This window comes from Sminthopsis crassicaudata, chromosome 2, assembly GCF_048593235.1.
Source record: "Sminthopsis crassicaudata isolate SCR6 chromosome 2, ASM4859323v1, whole genome shotgun sequence".
NCBI classification, from domain to species: Eukaryota; Metazoa; Chordata; class Mammalia; order Dasyuromorphia; family Dasyuridae; genus Sminthopsis; species Sminthopsis crassicaudata.
Window position 1 is genome coordinate 519,475,709 of NC_133618.1, and position 27,741 is coordinate 519,503,449.

The 27,741-nt window shown below is 34.4% G+C and overlaps 2 protein-coding genes across 3 annotated transcripts in view; one reads left to right on the forward strand and one right to left on the reverse strand.

Moving 5' to 3' along the window:
- The first annotated feature begins 27 nt into the window (after positions 1-27).
- On the forward strand, positions 28-23,797 carry SLC24A5 (solute carrier family 24 member 5). Its single transcript, XM_074284854.1, has 10 exons — positions 28-32; positions 290-435; positions 3,790-3,969; positions 16,348-16,431; positions 16,529-16,632; positions 16,990-17,090; positions 18,671-18,945; positions 21,240-21,446; positions 22,897-22,998; positions 23,475-23,797. Exons 1-10 carry the CDS (start codon positions 28-30, stop codon positions 23,795-23,797), a joined length of 1,527 nt encoding a protein of 508 aa, XP_074140955.1.
- Positions 22,109-27,741, reverse strand: part of MYEF2 (myelin expression factor 2) — a 51,474-nt gene continuing 45,841 nt past the window's right edge. For both annotated transcript variants that reach the window (XM_074294423.1, XM_074294422.1), the window contains one exon: positions 22,109-24,581. In XM_074294423.1, coding sequence (XP_074150524.1) covers positions 24,418-24,581 — 164 coding nt within the window. In that variant the 3' untranslated portion in view covers positions 22,109-24,417. The remainder of the gene's footprint in view (positions 24,582-27,741) is intronic.

Below are 27,741 nucleotides of genomic sequence, written 5' to 3' on the forward strand. Positions count from 1 at the left end.
AATCAAAAATCCAATCCTCTTTATGCTATGGCGTATAATATGCCCTAAGAGTTTCACAGTACTGGGAAAAGCTACAGGCTACACTTCTCCTTCCACAAGCTATTAATCGGCTAACTTTCCCACTCTTTATCCCTATCCTACAGAAGTCTCCTGATCAGAGAATGAATGGACCCAGCCAACTAGCATCACCCCCTGGCCTGGCTGAAATGTGCTGGGGGCAGGGGACTAGGCAGGAGTGCCTCACATGCCTCACATGATTGAGCTTAATCCTCTTTGTCTCTTCTCACAGCACAGAGCATCCAAGAAGCAGGGAAATGGAGAAGGGAGCCAGTCGGAGGTACTGGAGAAGGCTCATGCTGCTAGGAATTCTTTGGGTTACAGCCCACCTGCCTCGCCAAGGGGCTTCTCACCCGCAACGGCTCCCAAGGGACACAGGTAGATATTTCAACTGCTTCTGCTCTCCTCTCTCCTCTCAGCTTTGCCAGGGAGGGGAACGCCTTCTCACTTGGCTCATTTCATGCTTTTTGGTGCATTTGTTCTAGTTTTATCAGCTTGAAATAGACCGAATGGTTTAACTTTCCTAGAGGGAGACTCAGAAATACTCCAGAAGAGATTAATGGAGATTTGGGGAAGGACAAAGGCTAGTCTGGATTCAGCTCTTACATCTTTTCTGCAAAGATCACCCACCCAACACTCACCCACCTGCTGACCTCTTCCTTGCCTACTAAAGTCTTCTTTCTAGGGAATAAATTTTGATAGCAAAGTGGGTAAAGTGTCAGCAGGGCCTGAGGGTAAATAGAACCCAAGGAATCCTGTTCATTCTGAGGTACCGTTTAGTTTTAGGGTCATACCAGCAGAAAACAAGTGTGGAGAGGGAAAGAGGAGCTGTTTTTTTTTTTTCCCCTCAAATCACTCATTCCTTTCGTAGAAGTGCTTTTACCTGCCATAGTCCATGTACCAACTCAAATAGACACTTTTGTCCAACAATTCAGGTCATTGAGTCCAAAATTCTCATCTTCCAGATGAGGAAATCAGTGCAGAGAGGAGAAATAATCTGCCACATGAGTAGCAAACTAGCACAGCTTATTTCTAGGGTGATTTCTAACTGGAGCACTATGCTTCTAGCCTTGTAGATCTTGAGATAAGGATCTCACAGGGCTTCAGGTCCAAATTCATTTACAGGTTAAGGAAGTGCATTTTGGCTGAAGACAGGAAGGCTATGTACCACACCTTCTTATTTGAAGTAGGATTTGAATCCTTCAGAGACAGATAAGTCCAGCCACCTCAGAGCCCAGAAAGAGAAGTATGGTACCTTGTTCAGCATTTTGAAGAGCACCATAATTAGGAAATGTTGTGCTTGCAAGTGCAAAGAATGGAGAAGTTACATAAAATATGACCTTAGTTGAACTGAAGTAGGCAAGGAAGCTGGACGGCCTACTGGGCGACAAGCTAGACCCCAGGTTAGGAAGACTAGAGTCTGAGCCCCACTTCTGATACTTTCTGGATGTTTTACTCTGAGCAGGACACATCTCTGTGCTTCAGCTCCGCTCCCTCATTTGTAAGATGACAATAATTACAGTATTCACCTCATAGGGCTGTTGTGAGGATTAAATGAGATCAGTGAATGAAAAGCACTTATATTTGTGCCAAGCATTACAAATCTTAAAGAGAATATAAATGTTAGCTATCATTCTTAATGATGATAAAATGAATAATATGAACATGGAAAATAAACATCTAAATATATGCTTACATAATTATTTTTACATAAGATATATTTACATAATACATTGATAATATTTAATATATAATATATATTTATATAATATTTATATATAATTGTAGTTTTGTATAACACATTGCATGACATAATTATATATTTTATATCATATAAGGGTATATTTATAACAAACTACGCTTATGCTTTTATGCAAAATTATATATTTATAGATATAGTATATAATAATTGTATATCCACATAATAATTTATATAAAATTGTATATACACTATAATTATACATAAAATCACATATTAAAATTATCTTGTATAGTTTTATATATTTGTATAGTTTATTTTATATATTATGTAATCATATTTTTGTATGATCTATTATATATTTGCATAATATATCATTGTTATCATCATTGTTATTGTTGTTGCTATTTTGCTCTAACCTATGATTTTATCAGTGCAGGGAATTCCCAGTGAGGTGATTCTTACTGATGGAGATTGGCTACTGGTTTGCAACTTGAAAGAGTCTTAAAGATTTGTCCAAGTCCAGTGCCTATAGTTAGAGCCATAGTCAATGCCAATTAAAGCCAGATTTTGTAATCAGGTCTTCCTGACAATGAGACTGGCTCTCTTCTATGAAACATTGCTTCTCATCATTATTTTAACATTAGCAACTATGATAATAAATTTAGAATAAAGAGTTAGCATGATATAGTTTAGAGAGAAATGACCGACTTGAATTAGGAAGATGCTGACACATGGGATCATGGGAAAATCATTGAACCTTTGTATTTTGAATTCCTCACTAGATTGTAAATATCTTGAGGGCAGGAGCTACTTTTATTTTTCATATTTGTATTGCCAATGCTTAGCATAGTGCCTGGTACATAGTAATTGCTTTAAAAAGGGTTCATTGCTCTGGGATGGCAGAGAACTGCTCATCAATTGTGGGATGCTTAAATAAGCTGTGATATATTATTGTAATGGAATTTTATTGTGCTGTAAGAAATGACAAGTAGGATGATTTCAGAAAAATGTGTATAGGTGAACAGAACCAAGAAGATGTTGTACACAGTTACAATAATATTGTTCAGAGAATTACTGTGAATAACTATACATAGCAATGCAATAATCCAAGACAATCCCAAAAGTATAATAATGAAGCATACTATCTGCCTCCAGGGAAAGAAATTATATTGTTTGAATGCAAATGCATGCAATTTTAAACTTTCTTTTATTATTTAAGTTTTCTTGTTAAAAATGATTAATATGGAAATGTTTTACATGATTGCACATGTATAAAACGTATTATCTGATTGCTTACCATCTCAGGGGAAAGAAAGGGAAGGAAGGATAGACTTTGGGACTCAAAACTTTAAGATATAAAATAAAATAAAATAAAATGATTGTACTTATTTTTTAAATTTAAGTGCTCAGTGACTGAATGACGACCTCTAAGTGTTCACAGGAAACTCTCTAAAAGTAGAAGTTGCAGAGCAGTTGAAAGACCTACCTTGATTGAGGGTAGTTCCCAACCAAGGATCTCTCTATATCAATGAAATCTCAGGTCAAGGTTAATAAAAATTAACCGTAATGGCAAACATAAAACGGTAACTTCTATTTATATAGTACTTCAAGGATTATAAAATGCTTTACATATATAGTATTTCACTTGACTCAACAACAATCTTGGGAGGTAGGTGGTGTTATTATCATTTTACACCTGAGAGAGGTTAAGTTACTCACCTGAGTCACAGGACTAGATTTGAACTCAGGTCTTTCTGACTCCAAAGTCAGTATTCCAGTGACTGTGTTACCTAGCTGTCTCTAGAAAATACACAGACTACATACATCTATAATATGAAACATAACACAAGCATTGTTATTGCATATAAGCAAAAACAATATATTACATTTACTTATAGAATCAAAATTATATCTCCATACCTTTTACTTTTTACAAAAATCTTTTTAAATGCTCAAAATATTTTTTCATAAGCTCATGAGTGGTGCATGGTTGACATAAATTATTCTTGTCTTTTGTTTTTCTCTCTTAGAAAACAACACCCAATGTGTCTTTGCTCCATCATCAGAATTTCCTGAAGGATTTTTTACCAAACAGGAGCAAATAGATGGAGGAATCATAATTTATTTCCTAATAATCATTTACATGTTCATGGCCATATCAGTCGTTTGTGATGAATACTTCTTACCTTCCCTGGAAGTTATCAGTGAATGTAAGTGGTATGAAATTCTTCCATCTGGATTGAGATAGGTTGTCCTAGGCTACTCTGAGGAGTGTACCAAATACTGAAATGTGATCTTATACCTTAAAGACTGGCTTAGTTAATACTAAGCATCAAATATACATCCATAGCACTTCTGCTTTATTATGTTTACTTTCTGTTTTGTCTCTGTCTCTTATAGTATGACAATGAATTTGTTGTAAGATCTTTCAAAAATGTTAAACATATTCATTGAATTAAGGAATGAGGCTCTATATGCTTGACATTTTATATAAATGTATAAAATTTTGAAATGATGTTTATACCTTTAAAAATAAAAATTAAGTGAAAGTTAGGTCCATAGAAGCAGCTAGGTGGCTCAGTGGATAGAGCACCAGCCCTGAATTCAGAAGGACCTGAGTTCAAATGTAACCTCAGACACTTAACATTTCCTCAATGTATGACCCTGGGCAAGTCACTTAACCCCAATTGCCTCAGCAAAAAAAAAAAAAGAAAGAAAAGAAAAGAAAAGAAAAAGAAAGTTAGGTCCACAGATGAAGAAATTGAGGAAGTTAAGTGACTTTCCAAAGGTCACATTGATAGAAATCATCAGAGGCAAGACTTGAATTCAAATCTTTTGACTTAAGAGCAGGATGTGCTGGAGCCACTTTGTGAGAGCCAAATGTTAAATTTTCAATGTGAGTGTTTACACTGGAAATCCACAATCCCTGCAAATTAAGATTTGATTTATTATTTTTTGTCATCTAAACAAGTGTTAATAGGTTAAACTAAAAGTATACATTTGCATTTTTTTTTTCAGAGAGTTGGGTTGTTAAACATTTAGTAGCACATGCCTGGTATTACTCTAAAAGTTCAGGAATTGAAGTCATCACCAGAATCGAGGCCTAGTGATTGACTGACTGTAGGCATATTACTATTATCACTACTGCTGCTGCTGCTACTAATAATAATAATAATTGGCATTTAGATAGTGCTTTAAGATTTGCAAAGTGCCTTGCATTCATTATTTCATTTGAGCCTCATAACCCTTTGCTATGGAGCTGATTGGAAAACCTATAAGAGATAACTTAGTCCAGCAGTTTCAGAAATCCAGCCTGGAGGGAGACATGATGTCCAGGGCTCTGGAAAACTATGACTTGGAAATTTCATGCCAAAAAAAACATAAAATTCGACTTCACCTGAGCTATGGTGGGATCAAGAGGGAAGGAAGCCTGGTGTGGCTGGAGAAGTGCTCTCCTCCAGTCTAGTGGTAGTTAACCATTCTACTTAATTAGCATAACAATGCATAATTAGCATAAAAATAATAATTAGAAAGACTATAGTTTGTTGTTTTTATGGTGGTGTAAGACTACACCCTCTAAATTGGATACCCTGGGCAAAAACCTGCTTGTGTCACCATAACTAATGTGGACTAGGGGCAGTTTATTTAACCTCATGGGTCATTAGTTTAATTTTTTATTAATTAAAAACAAATACAAAATAGAAAAAAATATTTCCATGTGTATAGAGGAATACAAGAGAGGATTCAAAATATGAAACAAAACATTTCCATTTTCAAGAAAGCCTATAATAAAATAAATACTAATGTTCAGAGCTATTCATTTTTTTTCTTTGCTTTCTTGTAGGTTTTCTTTTGTTCTCCGCTTCGCACTTTTTCCCCCTCCTTTCCTTCCCTGCCCCTTCACCTTCTATAGGATGACTTCAATTAAGTGCATATATAATTATATCTTCTGACTTATCTGCTTCATTTCTACCCATTACCTTGCCTTGCTATTACTCTATCCTCTCTCCAAGGCTTCCTCCCTTATCCTCTCCCCCTACCTTTTCCCTCCCTCTTTATCCTGTTTCTGTTAATCTCCACATCCTTCTATACTGCTCTCCCTATCATATCCCCTCTCATATTTCTCTATAAATTTAGAAGACTTTTATGCCTTTATATGTATTTTAACCCATTAACAATGGAAGCAGGATTCCAGAACTACCAGCCCTCCTCCCCCATCTAATTCATCATGTCAGTTCTTCCTCTCATACTTCACTCATATAACATATTTTACTTTTTCCTATACAGTTTTGCTTTTTAAAATCTTCCTTTTGAACTACCCAATTACTAATGACAGCCTTAAACATACGATTTACATTTCCACATATAAAACATAAAAATTCCACATATAAAACATAAAATAAACTATCTTGAATTGAATTATCTTGAATTACTCAATCCCTTGAAATTAATCTTTGATATTTACCTTATATTGCTCTTGAATCTTATATGTCAAATTTGATATTAAGTTCAAGGCTTTTTGCAACAAGATCCTGAAAGTCTGGTAATTCATTGAATATCCTTTTTTTTTTCTTCTGTTCAAAATTATATTTAGTTTGTGGGATATGCTATTTTTAGTTGCAAATATTCTAAGACTATATGGTCTTTTAATGTAGCTGCTGTTAGGTTGTGTGTTCTAATTATAGCTCTGCCATATATGAATTTTTTTCTTGTTTAATATTTTTTCCTTGACCTGGGGATTTGGGAATTTGGCTATGATCCCTGTAGGTTTTTCTCTTAGGATCTTCTTCAGGTGGTGATCACTGGATTTTTTTTTTTTTTTTCTATTTCTACTTTCCCTTAATGTTCTAATACTTTAGGACAATTTTCTTTATCTCTTGTACTTTTGTATCAAAATTCTTTTTTTTATCATAACTTTCAGTAATCAGATTATTCTTATGCTGTCTCTTCTTGATCTGTTCTCCAGATCCATCTTTTCCTTATGAGATGTTTCACATTCTCTTCTATTTTTTCATTCTTTATATTTTATTATTTCTTAGAATTTTATAACTTTGCTTTTTCCCCTTGCCCACATCTTGTTTTTAAGGAGTCATTTTCTTAAGATTCTGAAACTGCCTTTATAGTTGGTTGATTTTTTTTCATAATCTTGTTTTTCTTGGATTGTTCTTTTGCTTTTTCCTTGATCTTTCTTATTTGATATTTAAAAGTCTTTTTTGAGTTCTTCTATGAATGTTTTTTGAACAGTTAACCATTTAGTGTTATTCTTTGGGGTAAGAGAGGCTTTTTTTGCTTTGGAATCCTCCTCTGAAGATGAACCCCTATCTTCCCTATTCCCACAGTAACTTTCTATTATGGGTTCTTTCTCTTTTGCCTATACATTGGAAAAAAACCCAATTTTTATCAGATTGTTGATGTAATCACCTCTAATTCTGGGGTATGGGGTACACCCTCAGGTTATCCTCCAGTTCTGCCCTCTGACCTGGAACCCCAAACCAAAATTTCTACTCTCCTGTAAATGCCCATTTGCCCTACTGCTTTTGCACTAATTGGTGTGTACTGGTTACTTCTCCCCCAGGGTTGAATCTCAACAGCATTGCTGGACCTGAAATGCCTTCTCCCCAGGATTTCCCTCACACTTACCTGTCCCAGACCTCCAACTCCTCACACTGGTTAGGAGATAGAAATTCCTGTGATTGGAGCTAAATTTACCTCCTAATCCAGATCAGTCCTGTGATATTTCTTCAGATTTTCTCCAATTATCATAGGACCACCACTGTTCTCAAATCTAGTTTGTTTAGGCAACTCTACATTCACTCTGAGGTGTAGTCTACTTTTGTGGGGGAAATCTGGAGACCTTGAAATTTTCTGAACTTCTCCAATATCTCCCCAGAATCTTCTCTCAGTTTATCTTTAAGAGGAGGAGCTTGGATAAAGAACCTCTGGGGTCTGCTCTGGTTCGAGGATTCAAAAAATCTGATTTTTTTCTCTGATTTCCAAGTGTAGAGAGTCATGCAGACATCTTTGCTGCCTCATGGGACCTTCTTGCAGATTTCCCTTCTTAAATATATTTCTACATTTAAAGGACAAAATCTTATATTATACTATTCCAAGAGGGGCAGAGTTGCTGTTCTTTGAAGACAGCCTATAAAAGATTAATAGCTTTCATCTTGGAAAATGAAAATTGAGAGGGGGGGTTTGATTAAAGTCCACAAACGTTGGAGCAGAAAATTGAGGAATCATCAGAAAAAGGTACATTTAAGACAAATAAAATGAAATACTAATTCATTGTGAAATTCATTCCCTTACTTATCTTAAATAAGTATTCTTCAATATCTCCAGAAAGCTTCTCAAAAAGTCCTTTGTACTACTCGTGTTTTTTCCTCTTTATAAACAGTACATGCAGATTATTCTTGCCTTTTAAAACAGGCTTCACCAATTCAAAATCCCATTATATCCCGATTTCTCCTGAGTAGGACTTTTTATGCTCTTAGGTGACTGGGAATCTGTATCAAGAGAGACAGAGAGAGAAGTCTCAGGGAAAGTTTTGTTGCCTTTTAGGGAAAAAAATTAATCCTTGTTTTGGGGAACCAGGAAATTCTGGTCCTACATATTACCCATTTCCCAGTTGCTGACCACTCACTGTGTCCATTGCTCAATTGCTGGCCACTCATATTGTTTCTGCCTCTTTAGTAACATACTGCTTGAATGTTAGTAATTTTTAAAGTAATATAAATGTTTTTAAATTGGCTATACATTGATAAAATTAGGAGTAGACATGGATAATATTTGGGTAGCTTAGACTCTGCATGAATTTTTTTGATTACTGACCCTTGTAAAATTTATTAAAGTCTTTCTGAAGAACAAAGCAACTAACATTCCTTTGTCCCTGAGAGGACACTCATCCTTCACTTAATCTCTTTCTTTTCTATCTTTCCCCTTTCAGCTCAATTGAGATTCCCTTGGACAACCTTTTAATTTTACACAGGGCCCAAGCAGCAAGCAGCTCTGCATGTTCTGAGCTGAAAGGGTCTGTAGGTAAAGAATACAATCTAATGAGGTGGGATAGATATGGAAGGCAATGTCAAGGGCAAAGAAAAAAAGGCTAACGATGCAGTCAGACTGGGCATTTAGTTGAGCCCAAGCAGGCAGCCTGGGGGTCTACTATACTACTAGAAGTATTGAACAAACAACATAAAATATATTATTGTTTTTCACTTTAACAAATGAGAGGCGGCTTGTTAAGCCCCTTGTGGGGCTTACTCACCCAGCTTTCTTTCACCTGGGCTTCAAGAAGCTATAGCCTGCCCAGTGCCCACACTCCAGTAAAACCATGTTTTCAGCAGACAGGCTTAACCAGGTTAAGGGTGACTGACAAGTCTCAAACTTACAGTGAGCAAGGGGATGTCTATCCCAAGCATGTGAAGACTTCTCCCATGGAATAGGAAGATGAAAACAATTTGTTCCAAGGTCAGGAAGGTAGCTAAAGCAGGTGAGGAACGCTTAGAGCTGAATCATACATCAAAAATGCCAAAGTCATCCACTGCATCCCAGACTATCATTAGTCACACTGACTTTTGTCTTTCCACTAAACTTTCATGACTGGAAGAGAGAGTAAGGCCTCAATTCTGCTGTGCTTAAATCTAATTCATCCAGGAGGCTCGATATCACTGGTTCTCTTCAAAAACAACATACTGTTGTCCAATATGACAAACCTGATCAAATCTCCAGAATTCTCTGGGATCTCATATGGCAAAGACTTTCCATCTTCGGAACTACAGTCAAGGGATCTGGGTTCTCTAGGCCTATTATCTCCATATTAGCTCAATGGAGCTGAATCTACAAGTACTGCTTAGAGTAGCAGTATATCATAATAGAATGCAAGCTCAGAAGACCTGGGTATATAAAACCTTGGATTAATCACTTTGCTGTCCCACCCCTCAGTTTCTTCAGCTTTAAATGAGACCACAAAAACAATGATTAGATGATCTTAGGGTTTTTTGTTTTGTTTTAGTGGTAAAAATAGGAATCCTGAGATTTCTCTCAGGTGAGTGTAATCAGATAGACACCAAGACAAAACAAAAGAACATTTTAGCTTTCTTCAGGTGTTTGAAGAGCTATCACATAGAAGAAGAATGAAATGTGTTTGGTTCGAACCCAAAAAATAGATCTAGAATAGGTGCAAGTTGCTGAGAAGTAGATTTTGACTCAAAATCTGGAAAAATTTCACTGAAATGAGAATTGTCTGAAAGGAGAGTGTATTGCCTTAGGAGAAAGTAAATCTCCATCCCTGAAAATCTATTAGAGGAAGTTTAATGACCACTTGTGAATATTGTTCTGTCTATCTCTATTCAAGTACTGGTTGAAATACATAAAGACCGAGATTCTGTGATTTTATGAACTCAACCATCCCTCCATGTGGGAGGCAATATAGTGAACTCCCAAAGTTTGAATATTCAGGGTTTAAATTTATTTTTTTATTTACACAAATATTTTAATACATAAAAAAGAACAAAAGTGAGGACTGAATATAAAATTGTGAATATCTAATACCTACAGTAAGTCTTTTTTCTTTTTAGATACACAATAAAATTTATACAGTGACCACAACACTGCCCTACTTGTCATCTTCTGAGCTTTCTTTTATTTTATCATCTACAGTATTTCATTGACACTTTTCTCTTTTTTTGTCTCTATGAATATCCACCAACTCTGCATATCTTCAGTAAATAGTGACCTTCCCTTTGAACAAATAAGCATATTATGAAGCAAAAAAACAAAAACAAAAACAAAAAAACCAACCCCGATACATTGGCTAGATTTTGAAATAAAGTCATTCTGCACTTCTGCATTAGATGGCTTTAACATTAGCCTTAAAAAATCATGAATGATCACTCTATCAGAGTTCTTAAGTCTTTCAGAGCTTCTTTCCATTATATTATTGTGGTTATTGAGTAATTTGTTCTCCTGGTTCTCTTTCTCTCCACATTAATTCATACAAGTCTTCCTAAATTTCTCTGAAGCTGTCCATCTTATCATTATGCTTATATTCTATCTATACCATAATTAATTCATTCATTCTCCAATGAGGAATATCTACTTTGTTTTCAGTACTTTGCTAAAATAAAAACTGCTTCTATATGTATTTTTATTCATAAATTTACTTTCCTTCTTTTGTTTTTACCTTCTTAGAGCATAGAGTCTAGACTTCATGTTGCTGGTTAAAGGGCATGTACAGTGACTTTGGGGGAACAATTCCAAATTGCTTTCCAAAATGTTTTCATAACTTCATCAAAAATGCATTAGTGTGCTTTTCCTCTCCAAGCTCATCCAACAATTGTCATTTTTCTTTCATCATCTTTTTATATCTGATGAATACGAGTTATAATTTCAGTGATTTTCAATTTTCAATTCCTTTACCCATGATTTGGTACTTTTTTTTTTTTCATATGATTGCTGGCAGCTTTCATTTCAGCTTGTGAAAATTTTTGAAAGGGTAATATTTTTAATTGAATTCTGTATAATGACAAATTTTGGTCCTCCAAAGAGATAAGAAAATATAATTTCCTTACTTATTTGCAAGGCTTGAAGATTATGAATACAGGACATTATATAGACTCAACTGATTCAATTGATATGTAGGCTAGTTTTGTTGATTTTTTTCCTCTTTTTTTAGTCTTTGTATCAAGGGAAAGAATGTATTTGGAAAAGAGAAAATGACACCAAAAAAAATAGATAGGATTAACAACTCTACTACATAAATAGCTCCAAGATTTTTTTTCTCTTTTTTTTCTTTCTCTCTCTCTCACACACACTTTTTTTCCCCTCTTTTTCCCCCTGCCATCTGTGTCTCTCTGTCTTTGTCTCTGTCTTTGTCTCAACTCTTTCCTACCCTTAAGTTCCAAAATTATCACCTGGATATCCCATAAGCATTTCAGACTCAACATATTGTAAACAGAATTCATTGTCTCATCAACTCCCACTCCTCTTCTAAAATTCCCTAATTCTATTGCGAGCACCATCATCCCTAGTTATCTAGGTATGATCTCAATGTTTCCCTTTAATCTTTTTACTGCTCTTTATACTAGTCTTCAATCAAAATTTAAAAATATTCATCTCTACTTCTACAATATCTCTTGAATCCATCTCCTTCTCTCTTGCTCACATGGCTATTACCATAACTCAGGATCTCTTCAGAACCACTACAATAATCTCATTATACTCCTTACTTCAAATGTCTCCCCTTTCTCCAATCTTATCATCCATTTAGCTGCTAAACTTAATTTTCTTAAACTCAGCTCTGACCATGTAATTCCTCTACTCAATAAACAACAATAGTTATCTATTGCCTCTAGAATCAAATATGAGCTTATGAGCTACGAGCATTTAGTTTCATTATTATACAATGCTCAACTTCACAGTTTCTGGAGTCTTCGAGTCTACAAATATGACCTTTCTCTCCTCCCCCTCCCCCCCCCCTTCAGAGCTAGGGATAGAGATGCGGATGGGAAGGAACCCAATCTGGCCTTTGATTGGCATAGGGAATGCTCAACAAAGAAACTCCCTTAATTAATTTAGATTAGACTCTGCTCCACAATTAGTGTTTTCAGAAGTCTCGTGGTGCACTTAGAGTTTAAGTAATTTGCACAGAGTCCCACAGACAATCAGAGGCAGCACTGTCCTGCTTGCACTAATTCTGAAGGCTCTCTGTCTTTTAGCTGGTGATATAATTTAATAATCAGATGCCTATATCATCTCATAGATGTTAGCAGTGTAAACCACAAACCATTCATAGCTTTAAAAAATTCTAGACATAGCAAACACTAATTAAATGAGCATTTCCACACAAAGTAAAGCAGAGAGGATTATATATGGAGATGTGAAACTATTACATACAACTTGCTCCTTTTTTTAAAATACAATAAATACAATGTGTAACTTTCAAAGCTGTTCTGCTTGTCTTTTTTCCTTCTGGATTTCCTTCTGTTTTCTTTTGAACATTTAAAAATAATCATATAGCCTTTTTTTGAGCAACCTTCTTATTAGACCTTCCCTATCTTCCATGCCACCTTATTACAAAAAGAAAAAAAAGTAAGTATTTGTAACAAACCTGCATATTCAAGGCAAGTTCTTACTTTAATCATTATGCCCCATTCTACACCTGAAGTCTGCCACTTCTGGGTCAAGATATGAATTTCAGATATGAATTTTCTCAGTATTTTTCTATAAGTCCTCCATAGAGGATCTACCCAATATATTAAAGAGATGCCTTTCTCCAGTTCCTTAATATTTTGTGGATATGAGTGCAACACTGGCACAACACTCAGCTGGGCATCTGCTCTCCTCATTCTCTCTTACCAGCCCCACAAATACTTGATGCTTTTTCCACTACTGCCACAATTTTGTCTTAACTTTTTCAAAGAAGGAGACAGCAAACTACTTCAGTACCTTTGCCAGGAAAACCCCAAATGGAATCATGCAGTCAGAAAAACCCAAATGGAATCATGCAGTCAGATATGACTGAAAAACAATTAAACAAATTCAACTCTTTGGTTGTCACAGTGGGTGAGAGCATTGGTCTAAGAAAGACCAGTCCAGATTCAGCCTGAAGCACACTAGTTGCATGACAGTGGGCAAGACAGTTAAAATCTCTGTTAGCTTTGGTTTCTGCATGCAAAATGTGGATTAAAAACTAGTACCTACTACCCAAGCACATATCAAATGAGTTATATATGTACAGTTTTGTACATATTGAAATATATATGATAGTTATTCACTAGCCTGATATCCAAAGATTTCTCTAATCTGTTTCCAGCTCTATTTTCATTGTTAACTATATGGAAATACTCTGCACTCCAGTCAGATAAGATTATTCATTGTTCTTTTCTGCTTTACTTTATATATTTTGTTGCCTCTGTGTTGAAATTTCCTTCCTCAGGTTCATGTTTCAAAAATCTACCAAGGAATTAATATCTACTCATTAATAACCTTTACTCTATTTCCTAAATATATTAGTATATTTTCTCAACTTTTTAAAAGCACAACATAGTTATCTTTTTTAGGAGTCTTTCTCTTTTCAATTTCAAGTTTGACTTTTTATCTTAACAAATAAAAAGGGTGAAAAATATCTCAAAAGATTTATTTAAAGCTCTAATCTTATTACTACTTAAGCTAATGAAATAATAAGCAAGTATGAAAATGTATACCTCCATATTTGAAATGGAAATTGAAAATGGGAATGAAAAATATAGCTATTCATTTTGCTTATTTGTCCATTTTAACTCCTTTTTTCAAATCTTTTATTAGAACAAAATAATTTTTTATAAAATTATTTATATCTGAAGACAATAACCAAATCCTTTAATCTTAGAATATGCAGAGTTTTCAATCTCTTTGTTAATCAAGTAATTTTAATCAGTTGATTTCACTTAATACATGTTTGATATGCTTTATGAAGAAATTAATTTTCCATTTATTTTAATATTCAGGCTTATATACTATCCATTCAGTTTATCCTTTAATGAACTGTATTAGGCAGTTGTGGAGACCATTCCAAGACGTGATAAAAGTGGAATAATCCATAGCACTAGTATTTTACTTTAAAGGCCATAGGTTTGGAGTTAGAAATGTCTTTGCAAAACATCTTGTCAAAACTCTCATTTATAGATAAGAGCATGACACCAAGAGTTAAATTGTCCTGTCCCAGTTATACATGTAGTATGAAAAAGACATGAGATTTGAACTTGGGTCTCATTCAATGAAAATAAGGTTACTTATCAGGACAGTTGACACAAAGACACCCAGGAAATATGGACCCGAGTCTGTAGATGTGTTTGAGGTCCAGAAGAATCAGGATGAGATCTAAGGGTAAAACAAGAAAATATGGTGCAAGATCAGGCAAGTATTCAAGGAGTTTGGTTATTAAACAGAGAATTCATTAAATTTGAGTCACTCAGCATTGTTCCTTTGAGGGCTAGCATGGTATGCTAACCACACTTTTCACACTGCAGTGAACTGCTCAATTAGGTAGTGCAGTGGATAGAGTACTGGGCCTGCTGTCACAAAACTTGAGTTGAAATCCAGCTGTGTGATCCTGTGCAAGTCATTTAGCCTGTCCTCCTCAGTTTTCTTTTTGAAAAAAGGGTAGGGGGTTATTAGGATAAAATGATATCTATAAAGCACTTTGCAAACCTCACAGCCTTATTATGGATGTAAATGCTATTGTTATCACCATTATTGATCTATAGATATGTACCAAACAGTAATAATGTTTCTTGTATTTCTGGACAAGTGGAATTTTTCTTTGCAACTTCAGACAAAATTAAAATATTATGCCTTAGAATGACCTATTGACCAAAATAAATTATCAATTGACTAAATTTTGTAAATAGTTTTTAGTTGTTTAGGAATGTCTGGCTTTCAATGACCTCCTTTTGGGTTTTCTTGGCAAAGATACTGGAGTGGTTTATTATTTTCTTCTCCAGCTCATTTGACAGATGTGGAAAATGAAGCAAACCTAGGGTCACACAGATAGTAAGTGCCCAAAGTTGAATTTGAATTCAGGTCCTCCTAAGTCCCAGGCCTATCTACTGCTCCATCTTGCTGTCTGGAAATAGTTTTATTTAATGTGTTTTAATGTTTTCAGCCTTGATAGCTAAAAGAATACCTGCTCTTATTTGTATGCAATCTTTTCTCCTGGGAAATTAAACACAAGCTTAATATGGGATAGAGGCCTAATTTTGGAGTGGAGAAGACCTTGGTTCAGAAATCCTGCCTTTGACACGTATGAAAGGAATACTCAATGTTCCAGTTTTCTGATTATAAGTTACAGATGTGTTGCCAGTGTGTTTTGGTGGAGGACCAAAAATTAACTGCAAACATCATTGCTCCTCTAATTCTTGGGTTCTAACCAGGTTTCCTGTCTCTTCCTCCAATATTCTGCAATATTCAACAAATGGCCTTTTATAAAACATATATAAACCTCACATTTTTATAGCAGTTTATAAATCCTTTTTTTCCCTCATAAAAGTCCTGAGAAGGCAGTCAGGTCATGATTGTCACCTCCATTTTACAAATTAGAAAATGTTTCAAAGATGTGAATTAGCTTGTTTCAGGGTCATGATCAATAACTTTAAGAGTGGGAATTCAAATCTAAGTCTCATTCCAACTACAATAGCCATTAACTGAGTTCTTAACTTAAAATTGATTTCAGGGGAAGTCTGTTAACTTGGACTTCCAATGTTAAAGTACATTGTACTTTTAACAGGTACATCTTGTTATGTACTTCTAACTTCTAAATTTAGCAATTTCTCTCATTTAAAAATTGAGAAGGGTCTATGAGCTTCATTCCACTGCCAAAAAGTGTCCATGATAACAAAAAATGGTTATCAGAACATCCTAAAATAAGGTAGTATTTCCTTCCTTTTCATTTCATTATTCCTGAGTTCCATTTTTTTTAACTTATTCAATAATAAATTCTTACATGAGGCAGTGAGAGCTGTATCTTTGAAAACCTATTATTTTGCTATGATTTCACATCCAGCTTGTTTCTGTATCACTATGAAAGTAACAATCATTTCATGTGTCTTTAGGTCTAGGCTTGTCTCAGGATGTTGCAGGAGCAACTTTCATGGCAGCAGGCAGCTCAGCCCCTGAATTAGTTACTGCTTTTTTAGGTAAATCCAGTTTGTTTTACTTTGCTACACCAAATCTTTTTTTTCCCCCTTTTTCTTTCAAATTCAACTACTAACTCAGTTGTTGTATTGCTCCTAGGGGTATTTGTCACCAAGGGAGATATTGGAATTAGCACCATCCTTGGATCTGCAATTTATAATCTCCTCGGCATCTGTGCAGCTTGTGGGCTGCTCTCTAATGTGGTATGACAGTAAATTCTCTTAACAATTGATCATCTTTTCAAATGAAGAAATTATAAACTTTTTAAAATGCAGTGAACAAAGCCACAAAATGCACTTAATGAGAGGAATCAAATTTATTGCTTAGCAGTTTAAAAAAATTATCAATTTACCACTCTAATTTCTGAAAATTAGTGTGGGTAGCAAATTTTTTTTTTCTTTACAACTCCTATATCAGAATCATTTTCTCAGAGTCAATATTTAAACTACAAAGATATAAATCATTTAAAAAAATAGAATGGGCATAACATCTGATAAAGTTACATTATTATAATGGAAATTATAATGGAAACAGTAAATTATTATTGTTTTACTTTACAGGTTTCAAGGCTATCTTGTTGGCCCATGTTTAGAGATTGCGTGGCATATGCAATCAGTACAGCAGCAGTTCTTGGCATAATACTTGACAATCAAGTTTATTGGTAAGACAACAAAAAACACTCAAAAGTTATGATCAAAGGAGTCGGTGGAGAGAGACTCTGACAAATGAAAAAGGAACAGCTATTTTCTTTAACCTGGAATATCATTCTCCATATTGCCTCTCACTGTTCTGTGTTCAGCTCATCTCTTGCAGTCTTCTTGATCCACTATGGTGCCCAAGAGAGCTATTCCTTTTGCATTATTTCCTGTCATCTCACAAAAGTCTTTATTTTTTCCTCTAGAAGCATTCTTTTTTCTCTTTACATGCCCCTATCAGGGGCATGTGGAAAGTAGGATAAGTCCTATGGCAAATTAAAGCACAATTTTTATCATAATTAAATTAAATTTCATCAGGTGGAATTAAGTGCAAAATATATCTCTGTACCTCAATATTGAAAGCATCACTTTTTTCTTTGTAATCTGCCTCTTGTCGACTTCATTACTCCCATGGGCTTAAATATTATCTCTAAACAGATGGCTCACAGATCTATATACACCATGTCTCATATGTCTGAGGGCAGTTTTAAACTAGTCTCTTTTCTGAGTTCTAGTCATCATGCCTCCTGGACACCTCAAATTTGCAGTCCTGTAGGTATCTTAAACCAGTATGTTCAAAATAGAACAAATTCCCTCCTTACCTACTCCAACAAAACCCTACCCTACTTCCAAACTTATTTTTTGTCAAAGGCACAATCATTTTTCTAACCTCTTAAATTATAACTTCAACATTATCCTCATTTCCACATTTTATCTCAATCTATATATCCAATCACTTGTCCCACTCTGGCCATCTCTATCTCCACAATATGCCATATTTAGTCCCTTCCGAGTCACCATCTTAGTTCAATTTCATCATCTCTTATCTAGATAGAATGTCACCATAGTTTCCTAATCTGTCTTCCTGCTTCAAGTTCCTCCCCACCTCCCTAAACTCTTCTTCATACTACAACTAGGGATTTTCCTGACATGCAGGTCTATGTGACTGCCTTAATTTCTAGTGGCTCACTATTGCCTCTGGAATAAAATATAATCTCCTTTGATTTTTTTAACTCTTTTAACAACCATCTGGTCTTATTTTTCCCAGTCTCCCTGTATATTAACTCCCCTAAATCTTCCCTATAGGCCAATCCATTATCCTGTTTCTCACATATAGCATACTCCATTCTTCCCATGTGTGCCTTAGTACCATTCATTCCTCGCATTCAAGATATGCACTCCCTCACTTGTTTTACTTTAAGACAATTTAAAAAAACTATCTTCTGCAATGAAGCCTTCCCTGATTTTCATTTAGTTATTTTCTATATATTTACATATATACATTTTATATCTCCTAGCTCCTTGAAAGTGATCTGATGCCTAGGCAAGTGTATAATATATGTCGACTTAACATTTTAACCTCATTTACTAGAAGTTGTGACAAACAAATCTTCATTTTAATATATTTCCAGAAATTACTATATTTTGCTTATGGAAGCAATACAATTTAAAAACAAACCAAAAATTAATGGGTTATTTCTTGAATGCCATTAATTATATCTTTAATTATATAATATAAAAAGTAATAACCTCCTTTGTTCCATAGGTATGAAGGCACTGTGCTGCTTTTGATATATGGAGTATATATTTTAGTGCTATGTTTTGACATTAAAATTAATCAATATATCATGAAGAAATGCAGTCCCTGTTGTACCTGTTTTGCTAAAGCTACTGAAGGACAAACTGAAGAGTCATTGATGGGGTGGGAAGATGGACCACTCATCCGAAGACAGTCAAGAACTGATAGTGGAATCTTTCATGAATATTCCGATTATTCACAGTTGTCTACAAGTTTCCAAGTATTTAATGAAGTTTCTCAAGGTAAGAGATGCCTATCATTCCCACCAATCTTATTCTATTGTATAAACCTATTAAGAGTATAGGTTTCAAAATATAATCTGAACTGTTTTCATTCATATAAAATGACCAAGTTTATTAAGAAGAATTTTGTTGGTAATGTATAGTCTAATTGCACAAGATTGATTACTCAAGAACCACTGGAATGTATTCTTTTTAACAATATAATACACAAATATTACAGCTACATTCCCCTATAATCATCTTTGGAATTATTTATCAAGCCAGGATACAGAACTGAATGAAAAGCTGAATAATAAGATTTGGCTGAGAATTGATCGCTTATGGTAACTATAAATACAATATCCCCTGCTTTGAAAGAGTTTAAAATCTAATAGAGGAGATAAGTACACAAATTAGCTAAAATGAGTATTTTAAAAGGGATACAAAATGTAATTCAAATTTAGAGATCGCATTTTTGCATAGGAATCCTGGAAAGAAGTGTCATTTGAATTGGGAATTCAAAGGGATTCAAAATATAGACTAAGATAATAAGGGAAGAAAAAGATCAAGAGAATGGAATGAGTAAAAGTTCATAATTGGAAGAAGGTTAAGTGGGTTCATAGAACTTAGGTTGGGTGGGGTATAGAGTATATAGAAGCAAAGACTAAAAAATAAGAAATGAAAGCATTATAAGAGTAGAACATGGAGAAACCCTAGACTACTCTAGCTAACCTTAATTATGGAAACCTGGAGAACTTATTAGAGGTTTGTGAACAGTTACGGGATAAGATCAGTAACTGTGCTTTAGAATAGATTAAAGGAGGGAGACCAATTAGGAGGTGCTGCAAGTAGTACAAGCCCAAAGTAATGGAGGCCTGAATTAAAATGTCATCACTGGGAAAGGAAATGAGTCAATCAGAAATATATTTCATAGGTTCACAGGTAAAAATCTGCAGAATTCATGAGAGACAAGATACTTAGGTTTTTGGTTGTTTTTGTTTTAAGCAATTTAAGTATGAGATTAAGCAAGAAGAATTAGATTCCAAATTTAACTAATTAAAAAATGTGAAAAATGGAAATAGCTTGTATAAAAACTTGTAAAATACTTAAAAGTTCTTATTACATGAGTGCCTCATTATAATAAGATGAAAAACAGCTAAAAAAAAAACAAAACTCCAGACTGAGACTTTTAGTTGGGTTCCAATAAGACTTCATTGTTTTATTTTTTAATAAAATAATAATAAAAATGAAGCTCATACTATATCACTTCTTTGGGGGGGGGGGTAGTATTATAGAAATTGCTACGTTACAGATACAAATAGGGTATAAGTCACTACATTATAGTATAACTGATCAGCAGTTCATGTAGATCATATTGAAAATTAAAATTGTGCTTTTTTTCGGGGGAAGGACAGTAGAACTGAGACTTGTGATTTCCCTAGATGTGAAAAATTTCCAGTGCAGATCAGAAACTTATTTGTGACTTATTAGAGCTAAGAAGTGCTTGGGGTACTGAAAAGTGAAAGTGATTTGTTCTTGCTCACAGAGCTCACATTTCTCTATGGTAGTACTTGAGCCTAAGTCTCTTTCACTGGCCACTTCTGCATTGTCATAGATATAAAACAACTAGCCTCCTTCCTCTCTCCAGCATAAATTTAAATGGCAAAAACTTTTAACAAAATGAAAAATAATAGATATGACATTTTAAAACTAGTCAAGGTCCAGACATCAGGAATCCTTATGCATAATTTAGTTGAGCCATCAAGATGCTATGTCCCAAGTCACTAGCTATGAAGTTAAAAGAATCTTGAGTCATAATCTTGATTCTTGTACTTCCTACTTGTGTAGTTTAAATTCTAATTAAGTTCTAATCTCCTAGGCTCTCAGTCTATTTATCCAATAGAGGAACTGGACTAAATTATCTCTGAGGTCCATTCCAGCTCTGGAACCTCTTGTCATATACATGCAGCCCCATGCTAGACTAGATAGTAGGAAGAAAAAAAAAAATGAAATTACAGAAAATTCACATATAGTTGAGAATTGACTAATAATATAATCTCCTTTATTATACCCCAACTACCAAATGATTCTCCTTACATGTTTCAGAGCATAAAAGGTTAGAGAATGGGAGCAAGGACTATTTATTTTGTCTTCCACTCTAAAAATTCAATTATACCAAAATATCAATAATTTGGTATATTCAGTGTTTAATGTGTTTTGACCCTAAGTTTTAACTTATTTACAGCAACTTAATGTACATTTCAAATTAAACTAGCTGAGGAAACTAACATCATTTTAACTTTTCCTTACCACAGATCCTCCTAGTGTTTTTAGCATGCCTGAGGCCGACTTAAAAAGAATTTTTTGGGTGCTAACCCTGCCTATTGTTACATTACTTTTCCTAACTACACCAGATTGCAGAAGAAAGTTTTGGAAAAAATGCTTCATGATAACTTTTTTCATGGCTGCAATATGGATTTCTGCATTTACTTATATTCTTGTTTGGATGGTCACAATAACTGGTAAATATCCCGAGTATGCACTTCAGACTTAAAATATGTACAATTCATCTCCACTCATTTACAGATGAGAACACTGAGACGTTTAAGTGATTTATCCAAGGCTACTAAGTTTTAGCTCCATATTATGTACAACAAAGACTATGTTCATAAAGGTAGCTCCATGAAATGTTTACTCAGCAAGGATTAAGTTTAATGTTATTTACTAGGATTTATGACTAAATTATCCAAGTACTACCATCTCACTAACAGTCCATGGCGTTTCATCCTGTGGTCCCACTTTAGGATGTGGTCTGTTATTCTACTGACTCAATTTCCTTGTATAAGATCCAAAACGGACTCTATGCTGAATTCCTTTTCTTGACTATTATTAAAAGAGGGCAGGGTATGGGAAAAGTTATCTTTGTCATAGATTATACACAATTTAAGCCTCCATGTATTATTAGTGCATTAGTTCACAAGAGAAATTTTAGAATTGCCAACATTCAGGGCAACAGAATCAATCAAATATGTCATATCAAAAGTCCCGAAGCTCACAGCATAAGAACTAATAATAGCTTTACCAAAATACAAAGTGAATATGTGAAAGATGTTGATGATAAATGAGTGAAAATTGACAAATTGATTCCAACATAAACATATGAGCTTCCAATAAACAAACTACATTTCTAGTTAAACTGTTTTAATTGACATTATACACAAGAAAAAAAAAATTGGTTCTAAAGCAAGTTTTCATTTAAAATAACACAAAAGAAGCAATTCTTACAGTAACTATTTTCCTCCAGTTCCTTTCCTAGAACTATTACATTTATGAAAAATTAACCATCAGCTAACATCAAAATTTACAGGTATATAAAAATTTGGACCTTGCATTAGGAAGACTTTAATAGAGCCCTATTTTTTCTCTATTGGGGAGTTTACATGCTTTCCCAAAGAGTACATTACATAGAGTTCATTATTTAATAGGGCTTTTTTTTAAGAAACTCATTTTAAAATTGCTTAAATAAAAACGAATAATATTTGTATAGCTTAGAAAGAGCTATCAAGATTTCTTGACTTAAACTACAATGATACCAAAATGATCTAAAAGAAAAAAAAAAGTGGTTTTCTTAGGATGTTTATTTTTAAAGGCTAGATTCCCCAATTAAAATAAAGGTCTCTAATGATGAATGCTATCCACAACTTATGTCAGGGCACAAAGAAAGTGAATCACTTAATAGTAGAATTCCAGCTAATAAATATCCTAAACAGTGCCATCTAAGAGTCCATAAAATTTCTGAACTCTCTCTCTGTAAAATAGTTCTGCTGAAAAAAATATGACTAAGCAAAAGTAGAGTTGTAACCTAAATAGTTTCATCCAGGGAAAAAAGTTTCTTTACAAAATATCTAATGAACAAACTGGTGACTAAAACCACCATGAGTTTGTCACTTAACAATATTTTGTCACCTATAGGAGAAACATTGGGAATTCCAGATACAGTAATGGGCCTTACATTATTAGCAGCAGGAACAAGCATACCAGACACTGTTGCAAGTGTGTTGGTTGCAAGAAAAGGTAAGAACTGGTTCAGGTTTTTATGCCCAATTCTTAAGCTGGCTCACATGCACAGGGAAAAGACATTTAAAAACAGTTCATTTCCTCATTATACTTCACTGAACAAAGCAAATCAAGAAAAAGAAAAGTGACAATTTTAGCAGCTTAAGTACACTAAACCTGAACTGTAAAGAATTAAATTCACCTGAAAAACTTATTAAAGCTTAAACATGTTAAATGAGAATTAAAAACAAGTAATCTACATCTTCTAAGAAAATGGTTTAATAAATAAAGATAATTATTATTTCATAAATAAATGTTAAGTCTTTAAATACTAACTAAAAACAAATGAGCAAATACAAATTCAGTAAGAATTCTGCTCTAAAACAAGTTTTCCAAAACAGAAAAAAAGTATCCAGTGTAACTGATAAAGTAGCTTATTAATATAATGTTAACTTAATGGGCACATTTCAACAACATGCTCTTTTCTTTTGCAGGTAGAGGAGATATGGCTATGTCTAACATTATAGGATCCAATGTGTTTGATATGTTGTGTTTAGGTGCTCCATGGTTTATTCAAACTGCATTCACAAATACATCGGCTCCTGTCAAAGTTAACAGCAGTGGATTGGCTTACACAGCTATTTCTCTCATTTTTTCCATTGTTTTTCTTTTTCTAGCTGTTCACTTGAATGGCTGGAAACTAGATAAGAAGTTGGGGATAGTTTGTCTAATAACGTACTTAGTGCTTGCTACATTATCAGTTCTGTATGAACTTGGAATTATAGGAAACAATAAAATAAGGGGCTGTGGAGATTAATCTTTACTAGTGTTATAGGGATAAAATGACTATTTTGGGATAAAGGTGTGGGAGCTTAGGACCAGGGATCAAGAAAGAGACATTTCATTTAATCAAATAAAAAACATCCCAAACTCCCTCTAGGCTGAAAAACTTATTTACAGTAATTCTGCACCATGGCATAAAACTAATTTTAAACACAACAAAATCACAACCTAATTTATCTGAGCCCTTTCTTTTCAAGTTAAAGTATTACTACAGTGCATATAGAAAAACTGAAGTTCTGGAAAAAACATCTACTTTTTACATTACAATAAAGTAGGTACAAGCTGGGGAAATTTGAACACTAAACAAATCCCATTATGCAGTACTGAAAGTAACAATGGGGAAATGGCTTATTCTCATTAAAAACAGTATAACCATTCATTTAAACTGAATGACCAGAGCCACTGTCTTTAAAAACTAAAACTCAAGTTTGTTAGCAAGAATTACAGTATATTTTAACACTATACTGTTAAAGGCTGGTGGGATTAAAAAGTTCCTTTTTACAGCTTCTTTAAGCATACAATGTTACTAAAATGACTTTTTACTAGGCTAGAGAAGCTAAACATATGTAGGAATGTTCTGAATGTAGTTTGAAATTATGCATTACGATCCAGGCGTACGTCAATTTCTCTGCCACTGATTTTTATGCCATTCATTATTCTACAGGCCTTTTCAGCTGATTCTGGTGAGTCAAACCTGACAGTTCCACAGCCTTTTGACTTTCCATTCTCCATTTTTATTTCAGCAAACATTACATGACCTGTAAAAGCAAAAAATACACAATTATTAGGGTCAATTTGAAAGAACTATTTAATTTATATGGATTTGAACATCATCATATGTCATAAGCTATACAGTTTTAACACTAGTGATTTTTAAACAACAGTCCAAGTAAGCAATACTCAGAAAAGTTTTAAAACATTCTTTACCTAGGGATAGGATCTTTAAAAACTGTTTGAATAACTATTTCAATACAAGTTGTTTCCTTTTTAATCCTATATATTTTATCTTATGCATTTGAAAACATTTTTATAAGAAGTTTCATCACTGCCAAAGAAGTCTATGATAGAAAGAAAATTAAGAACCCTTGATTTAAAATTAGATGAAACAATTACAAAATTATACATATATATTGCTAGACAATCACAATTAAATTAAGGGTCGATATGGTTAGGTTTAGCTAGTCTAAGTTTATACTTTTGATATTAAAAAGAGACACTGTAGGCGAAACTCTTAAAAGAAACTGAATTGCCCAGAAATCTATTACATAGAACTCCACCAAAAAGCACATTATGAGAATATATGTAAAAAGCATATTGGTAAATTTAATTCTCCCTTATCTATATTTTTAAAATGTACCCCTCTCAAGTGAAAGTAACAGCACAGAAATATAATCATTCCCAGACTTCTACTGCCATTAGTAGGAGGCACTATGGTGCCACAGCAATTTCTTCTACACAACTCCAGATTAAGAACCTAGTGGCAGGACCTTATAGTGTGCAACAGGAAAATCAACCATGAGAAAGAAGGACCCTAGTCTTAGCAACTAAGACAGACTAAGAGAAAATAGTAGCAGTGTCAAGAGGAGACAAGTAAGAAGGAAAAGAGTATTAAAGAAAGAGAGAAAGAAAAGAGCAGAGATAGAGAAGGTGGGGCTTGCCCACCCTGAGACTCTACTGTACAAAAGAAATTGCTGAGGCCCTTCAGAGATAAGACAGGTATTTGAGGTAAATTATTAAAATTTCAAAAGGTTACTAATTTATATGTATAACTATTTACCATGATCTTCCTCCCCTCTTGATTATGAAATCAAATTTCAAAATATAAATTCAAAATTTAAACTATAAAGTGACAAGGTTCAAAAAGTTTATTTTCCAGGTCGCCAATGACTAATAAACTGTATTCTAAGCTACCAGATTAGAGAGCAAGACATTGTCAAACTAGTTCCCTACACAATGAAATGCAATTACAAATCCTATACATTCCAGATTATGGAATCCCTTGTCATTCCTGCAGAGGGCTGGAACTATAAAGAAGTGTACTTGAAAGAAATATACTTAAAACAAGGTGTTACTCAGTAGAATTGATGATGTAATGGTTCTCTAGTTCACACATATTCAGTATACTATAATGATGTAATTGTAATAGAATATTTAAACTGGGGACAAAGTCAGACTCAGGGGAAGACTGGTTGAGACTGTCAGATTGCCAAACTGCTAAAGGAGACTGGGTAAATATCATCAGATTGCCTGTTGTCTGTATTAGTAAACCTGATGCTACTACTTCTCCTGGTTGATAAGCCACACATTGTCTACCTGTTATTAGTGACTGGGATATTAGCTACACATTCTTTACTTTCCCAAAGCAGTATATGGATGGATACTGTTTTTGTAAGCACTCTCAGGACGTGAAAGGTCAAGACTACTGTGATTGGAGGCAAAGGATCCATAGGCTGGACAGGGACAGATTTCACCTCTTCAGAGGAACATCTTAGTTGTCCCAGCTGCATACAACTCTAGATTTGTTAGTAACTTGGAAGCAGATCATTGGACTCTTAAATATATTAAAAGTACATGAATCTTGGTTATCTAAGGAAGAAAAATTAGAGCTAGATATGTGGGAACACTAGTGGGAAAACAACTAATTGAATATTATGAAACTATGGGTCCTGATTGAATTCCTGAAGAAACATTCCTTATGTACAATATAATACAATTGGCTTTAAAGAATCCCAGAAGTTCTAAAAAAAAAAAAAAAAAAAAAAAAAAGGAAGTTTTAAGAAGAACAGTCAGACAAGGAAGTGTGAGGAGAAAGAAGAGGGGAAGAATGGTATTGACAAAGCAGTTGAATAGCATAGAGAATTGGACAAGAACAGTGCTGATGAACTTAAGGGGTATGGTGCTTCTCACTTTCACAGCTCTATTACATCGGAGCCCATTAAGGCATTCCCCATCTCTTGACCATCCTCCCAAAATTTCACCCTCATGGGTTGAGGGAGAAGGAGAAGGAGGAGGGGCAGTGACACCATCAGCACCATCTATACAGCAGTTTTGTCCACCCCCTATGACACGATTACAAAGCACTAATTAAAGTTAAAGAAGAAGGGCAAGATACATCTGATTTAAAAATAGAAGTATACCCTATGATTGAAAAGTTTGACTTTTCAGGTCAAGGAAAAAGAAAATATACTATGTTTAATTTGGAAATTATCAAAGATCTGAAAAAGGCTTACACTCTTTATGGGTCTACATCATATGTTAAGATGTTATTAGAGAATTTGGCTTTTGAAGTTTTAACCCCTAATGATTGGAAATCTATAAGAAGGATATGTTTAGAACCTGGACAAAACTTGTGGCTTTCTGAGTATAGTGAACTCTGTAGAATACAAGCCCAATGAAACAGGCAAACTGGAGTTAATGTACATGTCACCTTTGAACAACTAGAAGGTTTAGGTCCTGAAACAGACACTTTAAAGCAGATTATCCTACAGCAGCATATGAGCAAATTGTTTCTGCTACTATCAAAGCATGGATCACTCTCCCAGGAAGACTAGAGGGGAAGCCTTCACAAAAATAGCGCAAGGTCCAAATGAACCCTTTGCTGATTTCATGGGATATCTGCAGACAACTGTCATATGAACTTTTGGTGAAAATGTAGCAACAGAAATTATGATAAGACAACTTGCTAAGGAAAATGCTAATGAGGTTTGTAGAAGAAGTATGCTAGGACTACACAAGGATGCTTCTTTAGAGATCATAAGACGCTGTGCCATAGTGGGCACCAATACCTTTTATACCCACACTATGATGCAGACTTCTCAAGATCTGAACATGGAAAGACAGGGTCCCTTTTGGCAAGGGACTTCCAGAAAGATTTGGCAATGCTCTCAATGTAGTAAAGCAGGGCACATGAAAGCTCAA

Bases quoted from the DNA above. Each gene is read 5' to 3' on its own strand.
- SLC24A5 (XM_074284854.1), top strand. The intron at 17,091-18,670 runs GTAAGACAACAA...TTTGTTCCATAG, and splicing joins CTTGACAATCAAGTTTATTG to GTATGAAGGCACTGTGCTGC. The intron at 21,447-22,896 runs GTAAATATCCCG...TGTCACCTATAG, and splicing joins TTGGATGGTCACAATAACTG to GAGAAACATTGGGAATTCCA.